Raw genomic sequence first — 18,601 nt, forward strand, 5'->3', positions numbered from 1 at the left:
CTACTGGAAATCTAGTGGATAGAGGTCAGAATGCTCCCAAACATCTTACAATGCACAAGGCACTACCTGCCCCTAGAAAGAACCGTCTAAACCAAAATGACAGTAGTGCAAAGGCTCAGAAAACCCGATTTACACCTTTGCTCACACCATGCTTTTCCTCATTCCGGGCTTTGCACATGCTATTCTCTCTGCCTGAAACATTCAAGCTCTCCTTCCATCCTCTGCCATTATCCTTCCCGCTTCCTTTTTCCCTCAAGTTAACAACCTTTTGATCATCACCCTTTCTAAGCGGCTGTTAAGGCTCTTTTTTTTTCCCCCAAATGAATATTACACTTTTCGAAAAATTATAAGACATTAAAAATATCAATAACAACTTATTTGTATGTGCTTAATTAGCCCTCTCGCCCAGAAGGACGGTTACCATAAATCTAATAGTCACTATTGTATTCCCAGTAGGTAGCACAAAATGAACACTCACAAACGTAAAGTAAGAGGGTAACCATCTCATTAGGTTGCAAAGATTAAATACTTTAAACTGTTAGTACCGCGCCTGAATCACTGCACTTCCAGAGAGACCGCGGCTCTGTAGCTAGCACAGGAAAGGGAATCCCTAGGTTTAATCTCGCGGCTTCCCGTCCATTCTCCAACTCCCGGACGAGGGAGGAATTCTCCCTCCTCCCACCAAGTAATCAGCAATTGCTGCGCCTGCGCCTTCTTCCTCCGCCGTTCACCCGGTGCCAGAAGTACTTTCCCTCTTCCCATTGGCCCGTCAAGACCTTGCGCATGCTCTATATCTAGCACCGCCCCCCTCCACCGCGACCCGGACTCCAACCGAATATAATCCTGCCAACACGCCTGCGCTAGCGGGCGTGCCCCGGAAGCAGTTTTTTGGCCCTGTGACACGTAGCAACGGGGCTACTACAGGGTCTGGAACTGAGTTGGGGGTTATTTGGGGCCGCTGGAGGTACAACTGCTTCCGCCGCTGCCGCCCCCGCGATTGGTGAGTGTTTCTGGTCTGTGGCACACTCTTTGGCTTCTCCCGATAGTAGTGCGGCTCGGCTTGTTGCCCTCTTTGGGCGCTTTTCTCTAGACCCTTACTCCCTTTTCAACTCCTTCTGCCGCGGTCTCAGCACCTTAGGCGCGACCTTCTAGTTTTCTGCACTTTGCTGACAGGCCATGAGCCTTGGTTTGCAAGGAGACTGCCCTGTTGTCAGCTGTACGCCTCTGAGGAATCATCTTTTTTAACTGATCTTGTAGATCCTTGTGGGGTTACCCCTCCCACGACCTCGCCCCTACCAGAAGCTTATCAGCTCCTTAAGATAGAAGTGTCTTCCACGGCCTCGACTTAGAAACTAGATATTTTCATACTCCCTTTCCACCTTCCAAATGATGCTTTCCACAATTACTGGGGAATAAATGTTTACTGTCTTCTGACTATTTGCTTAAGCAAAGTGCAACGAATGATTCCAATAGAGCCTTGGGCATGCTTTTTCTCTTCTATTTCAGATCATTTGCAATGTCAGGCTTTGAGAACTTAAACACGGATTTCTACCAGACAAGTTACAGCATCGATGACCAATCTCAGCCGTCCTATGATTATGGAGGAAGTGGAGGACCCTATAGCAAGTAACCTTTCAACTTTGGCGATTTATTTAGTTTACATTGCATTGAAAGCATGTATTCAGAATATTTGGTTCTGTCTAAAACTGAATGTGTGAACGTGTCCCTTTTCAGGAATGTGATTATTAATAAATTTCTTTTCTGGAGAGAGCTGTGACATTAATTTGAGTTTGAAGAGATTATCCTATTTAGAATTTGGTATCTTCTGCAAAATCTTCAGGTATGCCAGGGTACAAAAGTAGCTTATTGAGGTAGTTACAGTATTTCTGTATCCTTTAAAATAAGGATGCAAGCTTCAAGTACCTAGAAATAGGCTACTACATAGTCCCACTGGACTGTCAAAACCTTTTGATGGCTTGTGTGGTAAAACAGTCCAACTTTCTGATTTTATCAGGTAATTAATTGATGTTGGCTCGTAATCCCAGCAGCTGAGGAGGCTGAGACAGGAGGATCACGAGTTCAAAACCAGCCTCAGCAACTTAGTGAGACCCTGTCTTAATGTTTTTTTTTTTTTTTAAAGCGAGGATGGGGAGGTGGGGGATGAGGCTCAGTGGTTGAGTGCCTCTGGGTTCAATTCCCATTACCCCCCCCCCCCCCCAAAAGAAAAGAAGCTATCAACTCTAATTGAAAGTGCTTGGTGACACTGTTTAAGACTGTTTAACAATGGAAGCTCCCTGTTATGAGTCATCAGGTGATTTTCATATAGCAATTGATAATGATTTTTATTATTGCTCACACTGAAGCAGACATTATCAGTTGCAGATTCAATAGGAAAATTGAAGTTCTTTCAGTCTGAACTATTAAAAATAGAATGAAATCTTATTATAGTATCTGGAGTTTGGGGCAAAAATATGTTAACTGAAGTTTTTTCCCAATTTCTTCTAGAACTATCCTATCTTTAGTCTCTTAGAACCTTAGAGATAAATCTCATTGTTCTTCTGGCAAATGAAGGAGTTTTCTACATTAGGGTTCCTAAACAATTTTAGGTAGTCCTGGACCACTTTGAGAATCTTATGAAAACTGTGGACCCATTTTTCATAAGTACATGCATAAACTCCCCAAATAAATGTGTGTATAACTGTAGACAATCCATGTGTCATCTGTTGTTCATCTATGGATCCTGGATTTAAAATCCCATGAAGACTTTTCCATGATGAGGGAAAAGATTGTGTATCTAGTCAGTCTGTGAGAAGTGTGTAGTACTAGAATGCATTGCATTAATGTATCTGAGTGAAAGTGCCAATGATTTTTAAAAAAGAAAAATTCAGCCCCACTATGGACCTTTTTGTAACCTATAGACTATTCAAGTCTGATAAGTTTGAGATGTAAATACATAACCTGTTGAACAGTAGGGGCGAACATGTAAAAATACCCTCTATCTATGAATTATCTTTTTCCTTTTGTGTAGTGCTCAGTTACATACCTATGAGTATTTATCCCTTTTGATCTAACAATTGAGTAGAATGGGAAAATCATGTTTAGAGGTTTCCAATCATTAATTTACCTAAATATGTATTTTTGATAATTGCTTTGTGTATCGGAGGGCCAAAGATTGACCAGAGACTTAGCTAGTAGCAGTCAAGCATTGGAGAGCCTATCTCTATATGCCAGCCTGTTTTTAACCAAAAGATCTTAATGTTTAGACTTGTAGACATATTCCATTTAGATGCAACCTCCTAGGTCTGTCTACCTCAGCATTTCTTCTTTTTAACCATCTTTAGACTTATAGAAGTATTCCATTTAGATTGCAGCCTCCTAAGTTTATCTACCTCAGCATTTATTTTATAACCTGTCCATATTTGTATCACCTAATAATGTGTGCTGGGCACAGTGGCACATGCCTGTAATCCCAGCTGCTTAGGAGGCTGAGGCAGGAAGATCATGAGTTCAAAGCCAGCCTCAGCAAAAGTGAGGCACTAAGCAACTCAGTGAGACCCCGTCTCTAAAATAGGGCTGGGGATGTGGCTCAGTAACCACATGCCCCTGAGTTCAATCCCCGGTATGCCTCCCCCCAAAATAAAAAACAATAAATAAAAAGGTGGCTTATCTTCTTACTCCTCTTAGAATCATCTAATTGCAGTTCTCCATTTGGAAGTTGTATAGATATTCTGTTGCTAACTATTTTCATAATTCCATTCCAACCAAATCATGGGTTACTAAGCTTTGCTTCAGTATTTGTGAAGAAGGTTTTTTTTTTTTTTTTTTTCCTCCTTATGTAATTATATAGCCATTGCTGCCAGTTAACAAGTAAGGGTTTATAGATAATACTTAGGAAAACAAAAGGTGTTATATATTAGCAGTAATAAATATGTGTTTCCTAGCTTTATAAGTTCGTTAGCTTTATAAGTTGTGCTTTTCCACTCTGTATGTATCTGAAAATAGATCTGCAACGTTATATTTTAAAACTTTATCTTAGCTTACCAAGTGTTATCTGTGTGGTTTGCTAACTTGTTAACAAATATCAGCTGATAACTCTTTGTTGTTGAAAATCTAAATTCAAAAGGCATAATATTTGGATTGTCTTCAAGTTTGGCTTATTAGTCTATCATTGGCATTTTCCATATGATGTCAGCTTTAACATTTTCTGGTGTCTTCTATGGGTGCTTCACAGATATCACTGATAACACTCATATACCAAATGAAACAAACAAAAACCAAAAGTAAATATTCTTTTATCATAACTTATTTTTTGTTATTTTATTTTGTTTTGTTTTGACATGTGTGATATTGAATAGATCCCACATTGTATTCTAGATATACTTCTAAAATATATAGCAACAGCAATCATTTATGTTTTTCTCCAGTCACTTAAAAAAAAAAAAAAAAAAAACACTGAGAGCTTTTGTTTTCATCTTTGACTTAACTGATAATACCTTTGTGGAATAAGAGGCTTTGTCTTGGTTCAACAACAAAGACATAAAGTACTTTTTCAGAGATTGATTTAGCATATGCTACTTTTCCTGCTGTGAAACTGTTGCTAATCTGTAAAGATTATGTCTGCCATACCATGTTTTCCTTTAAAAGGAGTGAGTCAGTTTTCTTCCACAGGTCCTGTCCGAAAAGGGAGGTAGTAAAATGCCACAGTGTTGTCTTTCTCATGTGGCATCCTGAAGATGGAATGATGATGCCAGCTTAGAAATGGTCAATTGCTCTCAGTGTTTCTCTTACTTACTTTTAATTTGTGAATCTAAATTAATATTTCTCAGTGTGGACGACAGACCCTAGAGGATCTTTGAGACTTTTCAGGGGGCCTTTAAAGCCAAAAGTTACTTTCATGGTAATACTAAGACATTCTGTATGCTTTTTAGATGTATTAACATTTGCACTGATGTAGTAAAAATGTGTTTGGTAAAACTGCTGTTATCTAAGTATAAATCATCACAGGAGCATCAAATTGTTCTAGTAGTTGTATTTTTCAAGGCCACACACCTGTAGAAGAGCAGAGGGAGTCAGTTTCATTTAAGTATTCCCTTAATGAAGCAATAACATTTGTTGTTTTGTTAAATCCTTACCCATTAGTACACCCATTTCTTTAATATTTTGTTGACAAAATGGGAAACAGTTGTAAAGCACATCTATTACATACTGAAATTTTGGTATCTCTAAGAAGCGCTCATGTACAATTTGAGTTGCAAGCTGAACCAGTTTGCAACCAGCTTTTTCATGGAGACCATTTTTATTTGAAATAATAGCTGACAAATTGCAGTTATTTAACTTGAGTGTTTAACAGATATATTCTGAAAAATGAGTAACTGAGCCTGTCATTTCAAAGAAAGCAACTGACAGTATATGTCTTCAATGATCAGTTTTGAGTTTTCAGGTGAAAGAGATTTTTTTTTTTTTACCCTGAAATTGTCAGCTTCCTAATAATTATTTTTCTGATGAGAACAATGATGATATTAAATGATCTTTTAATATTGTAGAATAAAATGCCAGTAGTTGGAAGATAAGCAAAATTAATAAAATTAATACTGACTTTTTTTCTAAATGGCCAATGCATGATGTTTACAGAATCATGTAAGAATAAAGGAACCGTTCAGAGTGTTACTTCAATGTAATGGTACAAATAGTTCAATGATGGTATTTCAAGTTCCATGTTGCAACTTGAATTTTCGATGTAGCATCAAAAAGAACATTCATGATAATTCAAAAAGATTATTATAGTACTCTTTTTTTTTTTCCTAGCTACATGTCTGCAGAATTGGTTTTCTTCAGGTACTTCACCTAAAACCACATATCATAACAGATTAAATTCAGAGGCAGTTCTAAGAATCTAGCTTTTATTAAACCAGCCAGTAATGAAATTTTAAAAAATAGAGTGTGACTTTTTCAATACTTTTTTGGTTAGAAAGTTTTTCATAAAAAGGTTAAAATATAATGTATTGGAATTGTCACTTTAAATGAATTTATAAATATTTTAAATGTTTATTAAACATTTATCTTATTATAAATTTTGATAGATAATAGCTTATTTGGGGTTTTCAATACATATTAAGAATACAAAGGGGTTCTAATACCAAAGAGTTTGAGAACTGCTAGTCTGTATTGTTCATTTTGATTTTCTATTGAGTCACATTTCTTTCCTTCTTTCTCTCTCTCTCAGATATAAAATAGTCTTTGTTAAGCAGATTGTAGAAACCTCCATATGGAGATTTAGTTGTGTTTTCATAGACTCCAATAAATCTTTGCAAAGATCATCACAGTAGTATATTGTGCTAAATCAGGAAATGTGAATTCTTTTTGTAGTTCACCTAGCTAGCCCTGTTGGGTGGTGTACATGTATGGACGGGTATGTATGTAAGTAGAAATCAACATATTTACATAGTGAAAAGGCTGTTAAGTTATCTTAAGTTATCTCCGATATAGGATTTTGAAGTTATTTTTATTACAATTGTTAAGTTGGCCACTGGAGTCAGAAAGCCTAGTTTTGAATCTAGGCACCACCGTGGGCAAATTATTTTAATCTAAATTTCAGTCTCCATATCTTTATAATGAGAAATACAATATCTAATATGGTGTGACTTCATGGGGTTATAGTGAGCATAATTTGAGAGAATTCACATTAAACACTTAAAACAGTGCTTTGCACATAGTAACATTTTAAAGGATTATGATTTGAGAATCACATTGGAGTCTCCAAAAGGACTGTATGTAGCTAAACATTTAATGTTATTTTGATTTTCTTTTAGTTGAGATGTTTAATTAAGAATTTTTATTTTAAAAATCTCAATATTGCTGGCATAGTGGTGCACTCCTGTAATCCCAGTGGTTTGGGAGGCAACTTGGTGAGGCCCTAAGCAACTCAGAGAGACCCTATCTCTAGATAAAATATTTTTAAAAAGGCCGGGGATCTGGCTCAGTGGTTGAACACCCCTGGATTCAATCCCCAGTAACAACAAAAAAAAAAAAAACCCTCATTAGATTTTTGTATTTTTTTAAAAGAGACCAGAAAAATTTAATAGACTAAGTAATTTTTTAAAAAATATTTTACTTTGGGGGCTGGGGTTGTGGTTCAGCGGTTGAGTGCTTGCCCCTCACTTGTGAGGCACTGGGTTCGATCCTCAGCACCACATAAAAATAAACAAACAAAATAAAGGTATTTTTTTTAAAAATTACTTTTAAAATAATTATTTTGTGTCTGTGTTTCTTAATACATAGCTAGATTAGGTACATTTTCCAGAATGTGATCAAACAGATATTTGAAGGTGTGGCTTCAGTATCTTTTGGTTCCTTCTTGTCATTGTCGCTAAAACATCAGTGGTAAGGTATCTGTCTCCTTCTAAATCCAGGATTTTCTCTAGTACAAATCAAACGAGACAATAGGTATACAACCACTTTGAAAATTTAAAAGTACTATTTGAATGCAAGGTGTACTAATAATGTTTTATTATATTCACAAAGATTTAACAAAAACAAACTTGATTTTTCCATGCTGTGGTTTAAAATAGACTGTTAAAGAGATTTACTCACTTGCAAAAAATAACATCATGAGAAGTAAAAGGATGATTCAATAGGTACACAAATTATGTGGGAAATTATGTAACATGTAAAGTCTGTCATCGTAAGCTTCAGTTCATTCTCTTATGCATAAATTTATTTCATGGAGTATTGTAATATTATGTACCCTCACTAAGAAAATAGAAAAATAGATTTGTGTTTTTATTTGTTGACATTCTAATGTTTGAAAATGTAATAGTTTGTAAACTACTTAAAATACACTGCACAAATGAATACTGACATCAGGAAGATTCTATATAAAAGCAGGTGACTTTTCAGTGTAGATGATCAGCTTGATCTTTCAATCATTTCAACTAGTATTTATAAGCACTGGCAAAGTTAATATCCTAGAAATAGCATGACCAAGACCTGTCAAATGAAAGTTTAGGAATTTCAAGGATATCAACTGTCAGTGAATTGAAATACTTTTGAACAATTGAACTGTGTTTGATTTGTAGACAGTATGCTGGCTATGACTATGTGCAGCAAGGCCAATTTGTCCCTGCAGACATGATGCAGCCACAACAGCCATACACTGGTCAGATTTTCCAGCCAACTCAGGCATATACTCCAGCTACGCCTCAGCCATTCTACGGAAACAACTTTGAGGATGAACCACCTTTATTAGAAGGTAAGATTGGTTGTGTAACATTTGATAGTACAAGTTAAATGTCTTCTATCTGAAAAACATGGGACCAGAAGTGTTCTAGATTTTGAAGTTTTTCAGATGTTAAGAGTATTTTTGTAGATGATAGAATATTTTTGTAGATTAGATTTCCTCATCCCTAATCCAAAACTCTGAAATCTTAGATCTTCCAGAATCTGAAATTTTTTGAGAATTGTGCCAAGCATTCAAAGAATTTCAGTTTTGGAGCATTTCAGATTTTGAATTTTCAGGTTAGAGAGATACTCAACCTGTACTTTAGTATCTAGCTGGTCAGTGAAAATAAAACTTAATTTTGAGGAGATGTCGTTTCATTAAGAAAACAATCATATATGAAAAAAATTTTTCAACTTAGAAGCTTTTTGTGGGGTGGGGGGTACTGGAAATTGAACCCAGCATGCTTAACTCTTGAGCCACATATTTAGCTATTTTTTATATTTAATTTAGACACAGGGTCTTGCTAAGTTGCTGAGGCTGCCTTTGAATTCGCAGTTCTCCTGCCTCAGCCTCCAAGCTGCTGGGATTACAGGTGTGCACTATCACGCCTGGCTAGAAGCTCATTTTGAACAAAGTGTATATGAAACCACATTGGGCCACAGGCAACAGGATTTTATTTATTTATTTTTTTTTTGTTAACTAATACTAAAGTATATCAGTTTGTAAACACTGGCTTTTACTTCGGATTATTAAATTTTATCAGTGAAAGAAATGAAGGAAATAACAGTAGAGATTATTGAACATGGAAATGAACTAATAGACTGATAATGTTACTTAAAAAATATTGTAGTTTTCAAAACCTACAGAGTAGCAGTTCTGACCTTCTTTGTGTGTGTGTGGACTAGATACCCTTAAAAGTCTAAAGAAAGCTGTGAATACTCTCCTCAGAAAAATGAGCACATATGCATAGAGACATAGTTTTGTATACAATTTCATGGGGCCACCAGGTGTTCCTGAAACCTTAGATAAAGAGCCCCTTACTATTACCACTGTCCATGTATTTTTTGCTGTGCAGTCATAGCTGAGAGATGTAATGATTATCTGTTTCCTCACATCTGGTACCCTTTCTAGTTCATGTCCTTTTTTTCTTTTCCCTTAGAATTAGGTATCAATTTTGACCACATCTGGCAAAAAACACTAACAGTGCTGCATCCATTAAAAGTAGCAGATGGCAGCATTATGAATGAAACTGATTTAGCAGGACCAATGGTTTTTTGCCTTGCCTTTGGAGCCACGTTGTTACTGGTAAGATTTTTAATTTCATCTCTCAGATTTTTAACAATCTTTAAATATTCTATTAAAAGCTGTTTTGAAATTTTGCTTATACCTCAAGTCTTTGATGTGTTTTACATAGCATTGAGTTGTTCGAATATGTACCTATTCATCATTTCTACATCAGTAGAACCATGTAGTGTATTTAAGAAGTAATTTCTTATTTCAAGAAGTGGTCCAATTAGGGAAAAAACAAAACAATAAGGAAAAATTACATAATATGTGGCTTCAGTCCCTCAATCAGTCTCTTTACTTCCTACTTTGCAGGTATTAACAATATTCTCTACCTGTTGCTTTGTCTTCTTTGTATTGGAGATTGAACCCAGAGATGCTTTACCACTGAGCTATATCACCATCTCTTACTATTTTTTGTTTTAAGACAGGGTCTCTCTTAAGTTGCTGAGACTAGCCTCAAACTCGTGATCCCCCTGCTTTTAACCTTCTGAGTCACTGGGATTATAGGTGTATGCCACAGCACCTAGCCTGCTTTGGCTGTTTTTAAATGATAGTATTTTTTGCTTATTGATTTTTAAATGCTAGACCTGGTGGTCAGTGTTTTGTTGTTGGACTCATGATTACTTTCCTAAATATATTTTACCTTGTAATGAATCAAAACATTGAAGAACTATGGGATTTTTCCACCCTATGTTCCAACTCCCAAGAATGTTAAAGGATATTGAGAATGAAAAGAAACACTTTAAAGATAATTGTTACTGTTTTATATTATATCTCTAAATTGTAAGAGATAAATAATGTAGTGAATAAAAATGGAATTTTTACAGAAGAGCTGGGCTTGAACATCTACTTTGTCCTTGACAAAGTTATTTAATCTAACTTCAGTTCCCTCTGATAGATAACCCTGTGCTGCCTACCTAACAAGATTGTTTTGAAGATAAAATAAGACTGGTTATGGCAGAACACTTTGAAAAGTTAAAAGCACTATGCAAGTGTGGGATTTTATTATTGCTACATGAATGAATTCATCAATGAATTCAGCTGGCTTTTTCAAATTTCCACACTCTTAATGAAGTATTTACAAATATATTTTGTTATAAAAATTCTAAGGATTTTTCATTTTGCTATATGAAATGTAGAAGAATTTTTAAGATTAAATCTTAAATGAGAAGAAAATTTGACAAACCAGGGTCTTTTTGAAGGTTCCTCTATAGTCAGGTTCTAGTGATGGTGTGACATGAATACAGTGATTTTTTTTTTTTTTTTTTTTTTTTACATACCTTGGCTAGTGAGGTAGTTCTAATTTACCTACTTTGCTATTCTAAAATTGTCTAGTGATGTCTTTTACCAGAGCAGAATGAAGGTTTTGTTGTTATTTGGTCAGAGAACTGTAAAAAGTGACTATTTTGGAAAATAATGAAAGAAAAAAATGTTCCATTATATTCTTGTTTTTTTTCCTCCTTTATCCACAGAGCCTGAGCTTAGTGCTTATCCTGACTTTTTTCCTCCTAGCTCTGCTAATATATATTTAAAGTAATTGATAAAATTATTTCTGCTATTAGAAAGATTATGGCTACATCTGCCAGTGAGAATAAGTTGCTTTGGAGCATTTGGGATGAAATCAGGTGCCTTCAAATGATTATTAGCAATTCGAGCATTCTGAATGTCTTTCCTTCATGTCTTTGTGGTTTATTTGCTTAAATTCAATCAAAGTTCTTTTTTAGAAATCCAGCTAGCTTAGGTAATTATACCATGATTTTGTCCTTTTATTTGTTCAATTCTATGCCAAGTTCAGATGTTACCTGGAAAATGGAAAATTAAATATCTGTATTGGGAGGTGATATCACTTTAAGCTTAAGAAGTATATAAAAACTAGTCTGTTCTTATACTTCCCTAAGTGAAGAATATATACATCTTCAGATTTTGTTGATCTTGAATTCTATATCTTCTAAATGTACTCTTTTAGGGGAAATTATGTCAAAACGAACTTATTTTTTTGCCTTTTAACCTGTTATCTTTTCTTTACCTGTAGGCTGGCAAAATCCAGTTTGGCTACGTATATGGGATCAGTGCAATTGGATGTCTAGGGATGTTTTGTTTATTGAACTTAATGAGTATGACAGGTGTTTCATTTGGATGTGTGGCAAGTGTCCTGGGATATTGTCTTCTTCCCATGATCCTACTTTCCAGCTTTGCAGTGATATTTTCTTTGCAGTAAGTACTGATCTTTATCTTGGGGTTTAATTGACCAATTCCATGTAGTAGGATTCATCTTATTTTCAGTTTGAAATCACTGATTCAACAAACATATCAAATAGTGGCTCTTGTAGGTAAGAACTTTGCTACATGCTTTTGGGTGATGAGCAATGAAAATGGGAATAAATTTTAAAATCTTTTATGAAAGCTCGTTTTACCTATGAACAAGAATTTTACTTGTTTTGTGTTTATTTACTTAGCAGGGTCATAGCAGTAATGAATAATTGTGATCATTATATCACACGCAGAAAAGTTCAAGTTATTCATCTTAAAATTATGGTTACTCTTCTTAATATGCTTTAGATCATATCAAATTGTTTGACACCTTTGAGCATATGTGAAATGAATGAATAATAAATACATAGTCTTGATTTGACAGCTTTATAATTGAAAATGAAACATACTCTTTTTATGATAAGAGGCTATTATGAATGCCCATGTTCTCAGATGTACTTGTATATAGCTTTAAATATGTGTACTTTTTAAATGATCTTTTAGGTTAGATTAAATAGAAAGGTCAATTACTGTTCATGAAGTTCCTCCTTGTGGCCAGTGTGCAAATTCTTTTTCAGTAATTCAAGCACCTCCTTGTGGCTTGTACTGGACATTACCAATGATTAGGCTTTATTTCAGATAGATGGTCAAAATGAATGTTTAGGAGAAGAGCAGTAGGAAAAATTTGGCAAGATAATGGCTTTGCAGCATTCTGCCTTTGAACAAATGCTTCAGAAGAAGCTGCTTTGTGCTTGTGATTTGTTAAGAATTAATATATTTATATTTGAATTTTATAGAAGTTGCTTTTATACTAAAATGCTAATTTTCATCCAGTAGAGTTTTGCTTCCAGGGGGCATTTGACAATGTTTAGAGACATATTGAAGTCATAGCTGTGGGCAAGCAGGAATGGTAGTATCTTAAAGTTAGAAGCCAGGGATACCTGCTGAATGTTCTAATAATGCACAGAGTAGCTTCTACAACAGAGAAATTTTCAGCCTGAATTTCAGAAGTGCCACGATTAGGAAATCTCATATTTTAAAAGAGCAAAATGTGGTTATAAATTAGCTTTTTATCACATGAAGTGATTCAGCATTATTGAATTTACTGTGAGGTACATTTTAACATTTGAAAAAAATTCTTGATTATTTCTGTATATGTCTGCATGTGGATTAAAATGCTTTTCTTTAGAACAGGTTATTGTAGTGTTCTTATACAACTAATCTCATCTGTCACACACCTCCCCCCTTTTTTTTTTTGTTACAGAGGAATGGTAGGAATCATTCTCACTGCTGGAATTATTGGATGGTGTAGTTTTTCCGCTTCCAAGATTTTTATTTCTGCATTAGCTATGGAAGGACAGCAACTTTTAGTAGCATATCCATGTGCTTTATTATATGGAGTCTTTGCCCTAATTTCCGTCTTTTGAACTGAACTTACTGGGATGTGGACGTCAGTGGGCCAAATACACAAAAAGAACCTTGAACTGTTAAATTGGACCAGCACACTGCTGCAACACAATTCTCGAGCAGATTTACAATAGACTATTGGAGCAGTGGAAGCAAACATGTATCTTTTGTTCATTTTTATAGAACTTTTGAATACTGTATTGGATTTACCTGCAGTGTGACTAGCTTTAAGTGTTTGTGGTTATATAAATAAGAAGTACTATTTCTTTCCTGATCAGCATTCTTTGAAAAACAACTTTTCTTCCTTACAAATTGTATTACGATGTTTTTGATAGATTTTTATCAACTGTGGGAAACTAACCACAAAGCTGATAATCTTTCTTAAAAACAACCCAGTTACATATAGTAAACAAGATACAAAACTTATTGCAGAAATATTTTTCCAAGGAATTAGGAAAGAAAAATTACCTGTATTCTCAAATTAAGTACAGTGAAACAACAAAAACAGGATCCAAGCGGAGTGTTGTGAGTTTGCACTTCAGAAGAATTGACAGTCCTGTAAATTATCTCATGAAAATTTTTTGCTAAAATTCAAAGATATGGGAAGTTCACAATAGACATGAAACGTGAACAGCTGTGTAGATGTTAATATTATCTAAACCTGAACTGACCACATTATTGCTTAGTTGGGTCTCCACATTTCCCAGGAGAAAGAAAATCACTTTTTTTGAGAAAAATATTTAAAATTTCACAATTTGAGTATTGCATTTATCAATGTAAAGTACATTTGATGCTTAATAATTAAAGTTTTCCCAATTAATTTTAACTGTGTTGTTGAGTTTACTTTTACTAAACAACTGTTCTTTGTGTCTCATTTTCTGTAATTAGGGTTTGATCTTGACTCTCCACCTTAGATTTAAAAATAGAATTCAGTTAGTGTAGAATCAGAAAAAAGAAGATTAAATGAGAAGAAATTTATTTTCTTACATTGAATTTATTTGATTTATATTTAAGCTTTCTTACCAGATAATCTGTATGAAAGTACTATGCCCTGTATATTGACCACTGGCTTTTTCTACAGAAACTGCCTCTAATTCTAAATAAAGTTCTGTTACACTTATGAGAAAGTCATGGTATGGAAGAAAAATGTTATTTAAAAAAAAAAAAAAAAAAAGCCAAACTGATGAATTAATGGTTGTTTTTTAGAGCAATTTTTCAAGTATAGAAGGAAGTTGAGGTAAATTAAAACACATTTCCTATCAGATCATAAGTTCTAATTTCTGTCATCATATAAATATGTTTTTCTTCATACTTAATCTTCAGGAGAAACACTTGCTAATAGTTTTGGTTAGAACAATATATTTTATTGTAATATTTAAATAGTATCTTTACCTTTTTCAGTTTTTTAAATACAGTTCTTTTAAGGCAATGTATAAATGCCTTCTGTTAATATTAAGCTCTCAGGAATAAGGTAGATTATGCTTTAGAAATTAAATTCACTCTTAGTTAACACTGGTCATTATCAGCCACATTCCCCAAATGGATAATACTGCTTTATTATTTGTTGCCTATCCCCACAACAAAATAATTTTTAAACTGTTGTACAGATTTTTTTTGTTGTTTTTTATTTAGCTCCAAAATAATAGTATGTAAAACCAGTTAATGTGTAGCTCTATCAATATAGCCATACAGTGAAATTGCATTTAATGCAAGAGTTTGCTTGGTTATATGAAGAGTCATGTATAGCCAATATTTCCCTTATAAAATTCCAAGTCAAAAATATATATAGCCATATTTATGCATACATTAAAGAATGGTAATCTGTGTCTCAAAAATTGTGGATTTTTTCTTTTTGTCTGGCATTGGAATGGATTTCTGTTTCTTATATACCAGGTTTCATATCTTTAATGCCCTTTTTATGCCAAAAACATACAAGTACCTTTAAATACTAGAAACCCTCAGCTTAGCTCAGTTCACCCAGTGATTAACATAAATTAACTAAAGCTCACTGTGGGGATGACAGATTGACACATACTGTATCTCATTCCAGGTCATGTTCTCAGTAAGTGGAGTGGCAAGTTAAAGCACATTACTGTGTTATTTACTTGCGAATGCACACATGCCAAGGACATGTAGTTAATTTAACACATGGTGTATATGCATGTTTTATGACTTTACTACCATACTGTATTCACACTTTTTAAGAACTACTTAGTTTTGTTGGAAAAGGCATTCTTTCTTCAGATATAGTAATGCATATGCAAAGTGCTATAAATCTTGAAATGCTATCCTTGGATACTGGCATCCAATCAAAGAGAATTTTTTAAAACATGTGTCTAATTACAGGACTTTGGCTAGAACTTAAGTAGTACTGTATAATTGACAGTTTGAAAGTATGTATTTTTTACCCTAATAGGCGTTATTTAACTTCTCCAAAGCTAAGAAAGATAAATTTTTTCAATGTTAAAATTATCTTTGTTGGATTAGGCCCCAACTTCCTTAATAAGACTCCTATAGTGCAAGAAATAAAATCAAGAATCTATAAATGGGATGGATTCAAACTAATAAGCTTCTCAGCAAAAGAAAGAATCAGTGAGGCGAATAGAGAGCCCACAGAATTAGAGCTACCCAGTTTCAGTTTTTACCTACCAAAAAAAAGTTTATTTGGTTTGAAATTATATACTCCCCCCACCATATGAATGGGGACTTTAGAGTTTGAATAACACAGGAAATGTAGAAGTTAGAATCTTATTCTGTAGGGCACTTTCATTCAGTCATGGACAAGTAGGACATAAAAACCATGTTTCAAGATCTCTTGTCATATAGAGCAGATCTGAGGTAATGACTCAAGTCAACCTGTTTATCTTGCCCTGTGGGAGGGGAGATTATATATATATATATATATATATATATATACACACATATATACACACAAAACATATTTATATAACAGTGTTTAGTCTTTCATAAAATAGTGTCTGAATTTTTCCAAATGTAGCATTTCCCATGGCAAAAGTCTTAACAGGAAGCATACTTGCCAAAAAAATAGCACTAAGCCATTCTTTAAAATGCTACCTAGAGCAAGCCTCCTATCCAAATAATGCCCCAAGTTAGTCCTCACAAAGTATCCACTGACACATTTTGTGTTGTCATGTCAGATTTCAACTGCTAGTTACTAAGTGATTTCAATATTTATAAATTCCAGTTTATTTGAAAATAAAAGCTTAAATTATGAAGTTATCTGTATTGAGTGATGTGTGTGTCAGAATATGAACTTTAGAAATGAAACATTTAGAATCAAGCAAAAACATAAGTACCTTTTCAAAAGTAGATATATAAAAGTTAACAAGAATCTTTTCTTTTGAGAGTGTATTTAGGATTTTGGAGAATGTGTGATAATAGGTAATTAACACAAATATCAACATTTATTGAAAATGCCTTAAGGAAGGATAGGTTGGTTACATTTTAATGAAAGAATGCTATGTCATTGACTTTTCCAGTATATACTGTTTGTTTCCAGCAGTCTAAATAAAACCTATCCTTGCCTCTTCTACAGTTGAAACTGCTATTATTTTATACCATAATGAAGAATTTTTTAAATTAACTCTGCTTCTGCACCATACAAATTACTGATGCTTGAATTGTAATACTGTTACTTGAATTTTAGTAAGTTACTTTGTGCATTGCCAAGTAAATATCCATTTTATAACTGGATGATAGGTAAAATGAAACATTAAATATTTAAATTGTTGGTTTCTAGGGAATGGCAGGGTACTTAATCAAAAATATATTATCATTAATATGCATCTCAGGATGATGACCCTAAAATCAACAAATGGTGACTATAAAATTTGATAGTATTCAGTTCTGATGTTGCATCACAGATGGAAATATTTCTTCTGCTGTTGTGCACAAAGTTCCTACTTTGTTAATGAAGAACATTGCTGATGGAGCACAGTGTCCTATGTTTGTGCAAATAAATTAAGGTGATTACATACTCAAATGAGGACTAATTAAATACAGAGCTGTTCTAATTTAAAAGCAAAATACTTTCTTGAGCACATTAGGTTCTAAAAATCGGCTAATACATTTTTTTGTGAGCTTAACTAATTAGGCTTACCTTGCATATATAAATTTGGTTTATTTCTGAAACTAGCACTAAATCTGCGGATAATTTGCAGGGTGAATAATTATGTACTAAGGTGTTTTTAGTAGCTTTTCAACATTTGTGATATACACAATTTTAACCAAGTACTGAGTGGTAACATGTAAAATGCTTGTAAATTTTATTTTTTCACTTAGTTGGCTTACTCTGATTTTCCCAAAAGTAAGGAAAACAATATGGTTATTTTTTTCCTAGATAAAATGTAGTTCTCAAAATGTCTTTATTATATTTAATGACATTTGCTTGTGGATTTCAGTTTCATGGTCTTCTATAGTATCAGAAAATTTGGTAGAGTCTTACCTTTAAAGAATGGTCTCAAAATCCCTTTTATTTCCTGTTTTCCTTTTTAAAGTGGAAACAACTTTATTTCCTTTTCCAATTACACCATCACCATGATAAAAATGAATATTTCTATATGGCAACCTGTTTCAATGTGAATGACCTTCAAAAACATTACGCTAATTCAAAAAAAGCCAAATATAAAGGACTATATATCATATTCCATTTAAATTAACTTCTAGAATGTGCAAATAAATCTATAGATAGCCAGTTAATATTTGTCAGGAGGTCATGGTGGGAATTGACTGCATTGAGCAAGAGGGAGCTTTTTGAGTGGCCTTAGTTACACAAGAGTATGTTTACTAAAACCTGTGAAGCACATACTTAAAATAAATTGTGTAAGTAAACTTTGAAATATGGAGAGGGAAAATAGGAGATAGAGCAACTGCTAAAACATCTAAAATATCTTTGTAGAGTTAGAGAGGAGGGTTTATGATGGATTTTATTAAAGGCAGAAATAATAATTTTGTCCAGAAAAAAAAGAGAAAAGCAATACCAGAAAATGGAAGAAAGGGAAGTTGCCCCCCAAATTTCACTTCCCTATCTTCCCTAAAATTTATATGCATTTACTCACTACAGTCAATTCCCACCATGACCTCCTGACAACCACTAACTGTCTATAGATTTATTTGCACGTTCTAGAAGTTAATTTAAATGGAATATGATATATAGGCCTTTATATTTGGCTTTTTTTTGACTTAGCATAATGTTTTTGAAGGCTATCCACATGGAAACAGGTTGCCATATAAAAATACAGGTATTCTTTTTCTTCTCCCAGTGACTTATATATACATTTGAATACACACAGTACACATCTTATTTTTAAAGTTTTCATTATTGAGATAAAATTTGTATAAAAAATTCACCATTTTAGAGTATGACTAAGTGGGTTTTATTATACTTACAGGGTTGTACAACAATTACCACTATCTTAA

At 33.9% G+C, this 18,601-nt stretch overlaps 1 protein-coding gene across 1 annotated transcript; it reads left to right on the forward strand.

The window, feature by feature from the left end:
- The first annotated feature begins 843 nt into the window (after positions 1-843).
- Positions 844-13,988, forward strand: Yipf5 (Yip1 domain family member 5). The gene is made up of 6 exons (XM_046460350.2): positions 844-1,000; positions 1,507-1,626; positions 8,076-8,248; positions 9,378-9,523; positions 11,538-11,719; positions 13,020-13,988. The coding sequence occupies exons 2-6, from the start codon at positions 1,517-1,519 to the stop codon at positions 13,180-13,182; spliced, it is 774 nt and encodes a 257-aa protein (XP_046316306.1). The 5' UTR covers positions 844-1,000; positions 1,507-1,516; the 3' UTR covers positions 13,183-13,988.
- The last annotated feature ends 4,613 nt before the right edge of the window (positions 13,989-18,601 follow it).

This window comes from Marmota monax, unplaced genomic scaffold (genome assembly GCF_021218885.2).
Source record: "Marmota monax isolate L192 unplaced genomic scaffold, Marmota_monax_Labrador192_F-V1.1 WCK01_AAM20220418_F8-fsc00006, whole genome shotgun sequence".
Taxonomy (NCBI): domain Eukaryota; kingdom Metazoa; phylum Chordata; class Mammalia; order Rodentia; family Sciuridae; genus Marmota; species Marmota monax.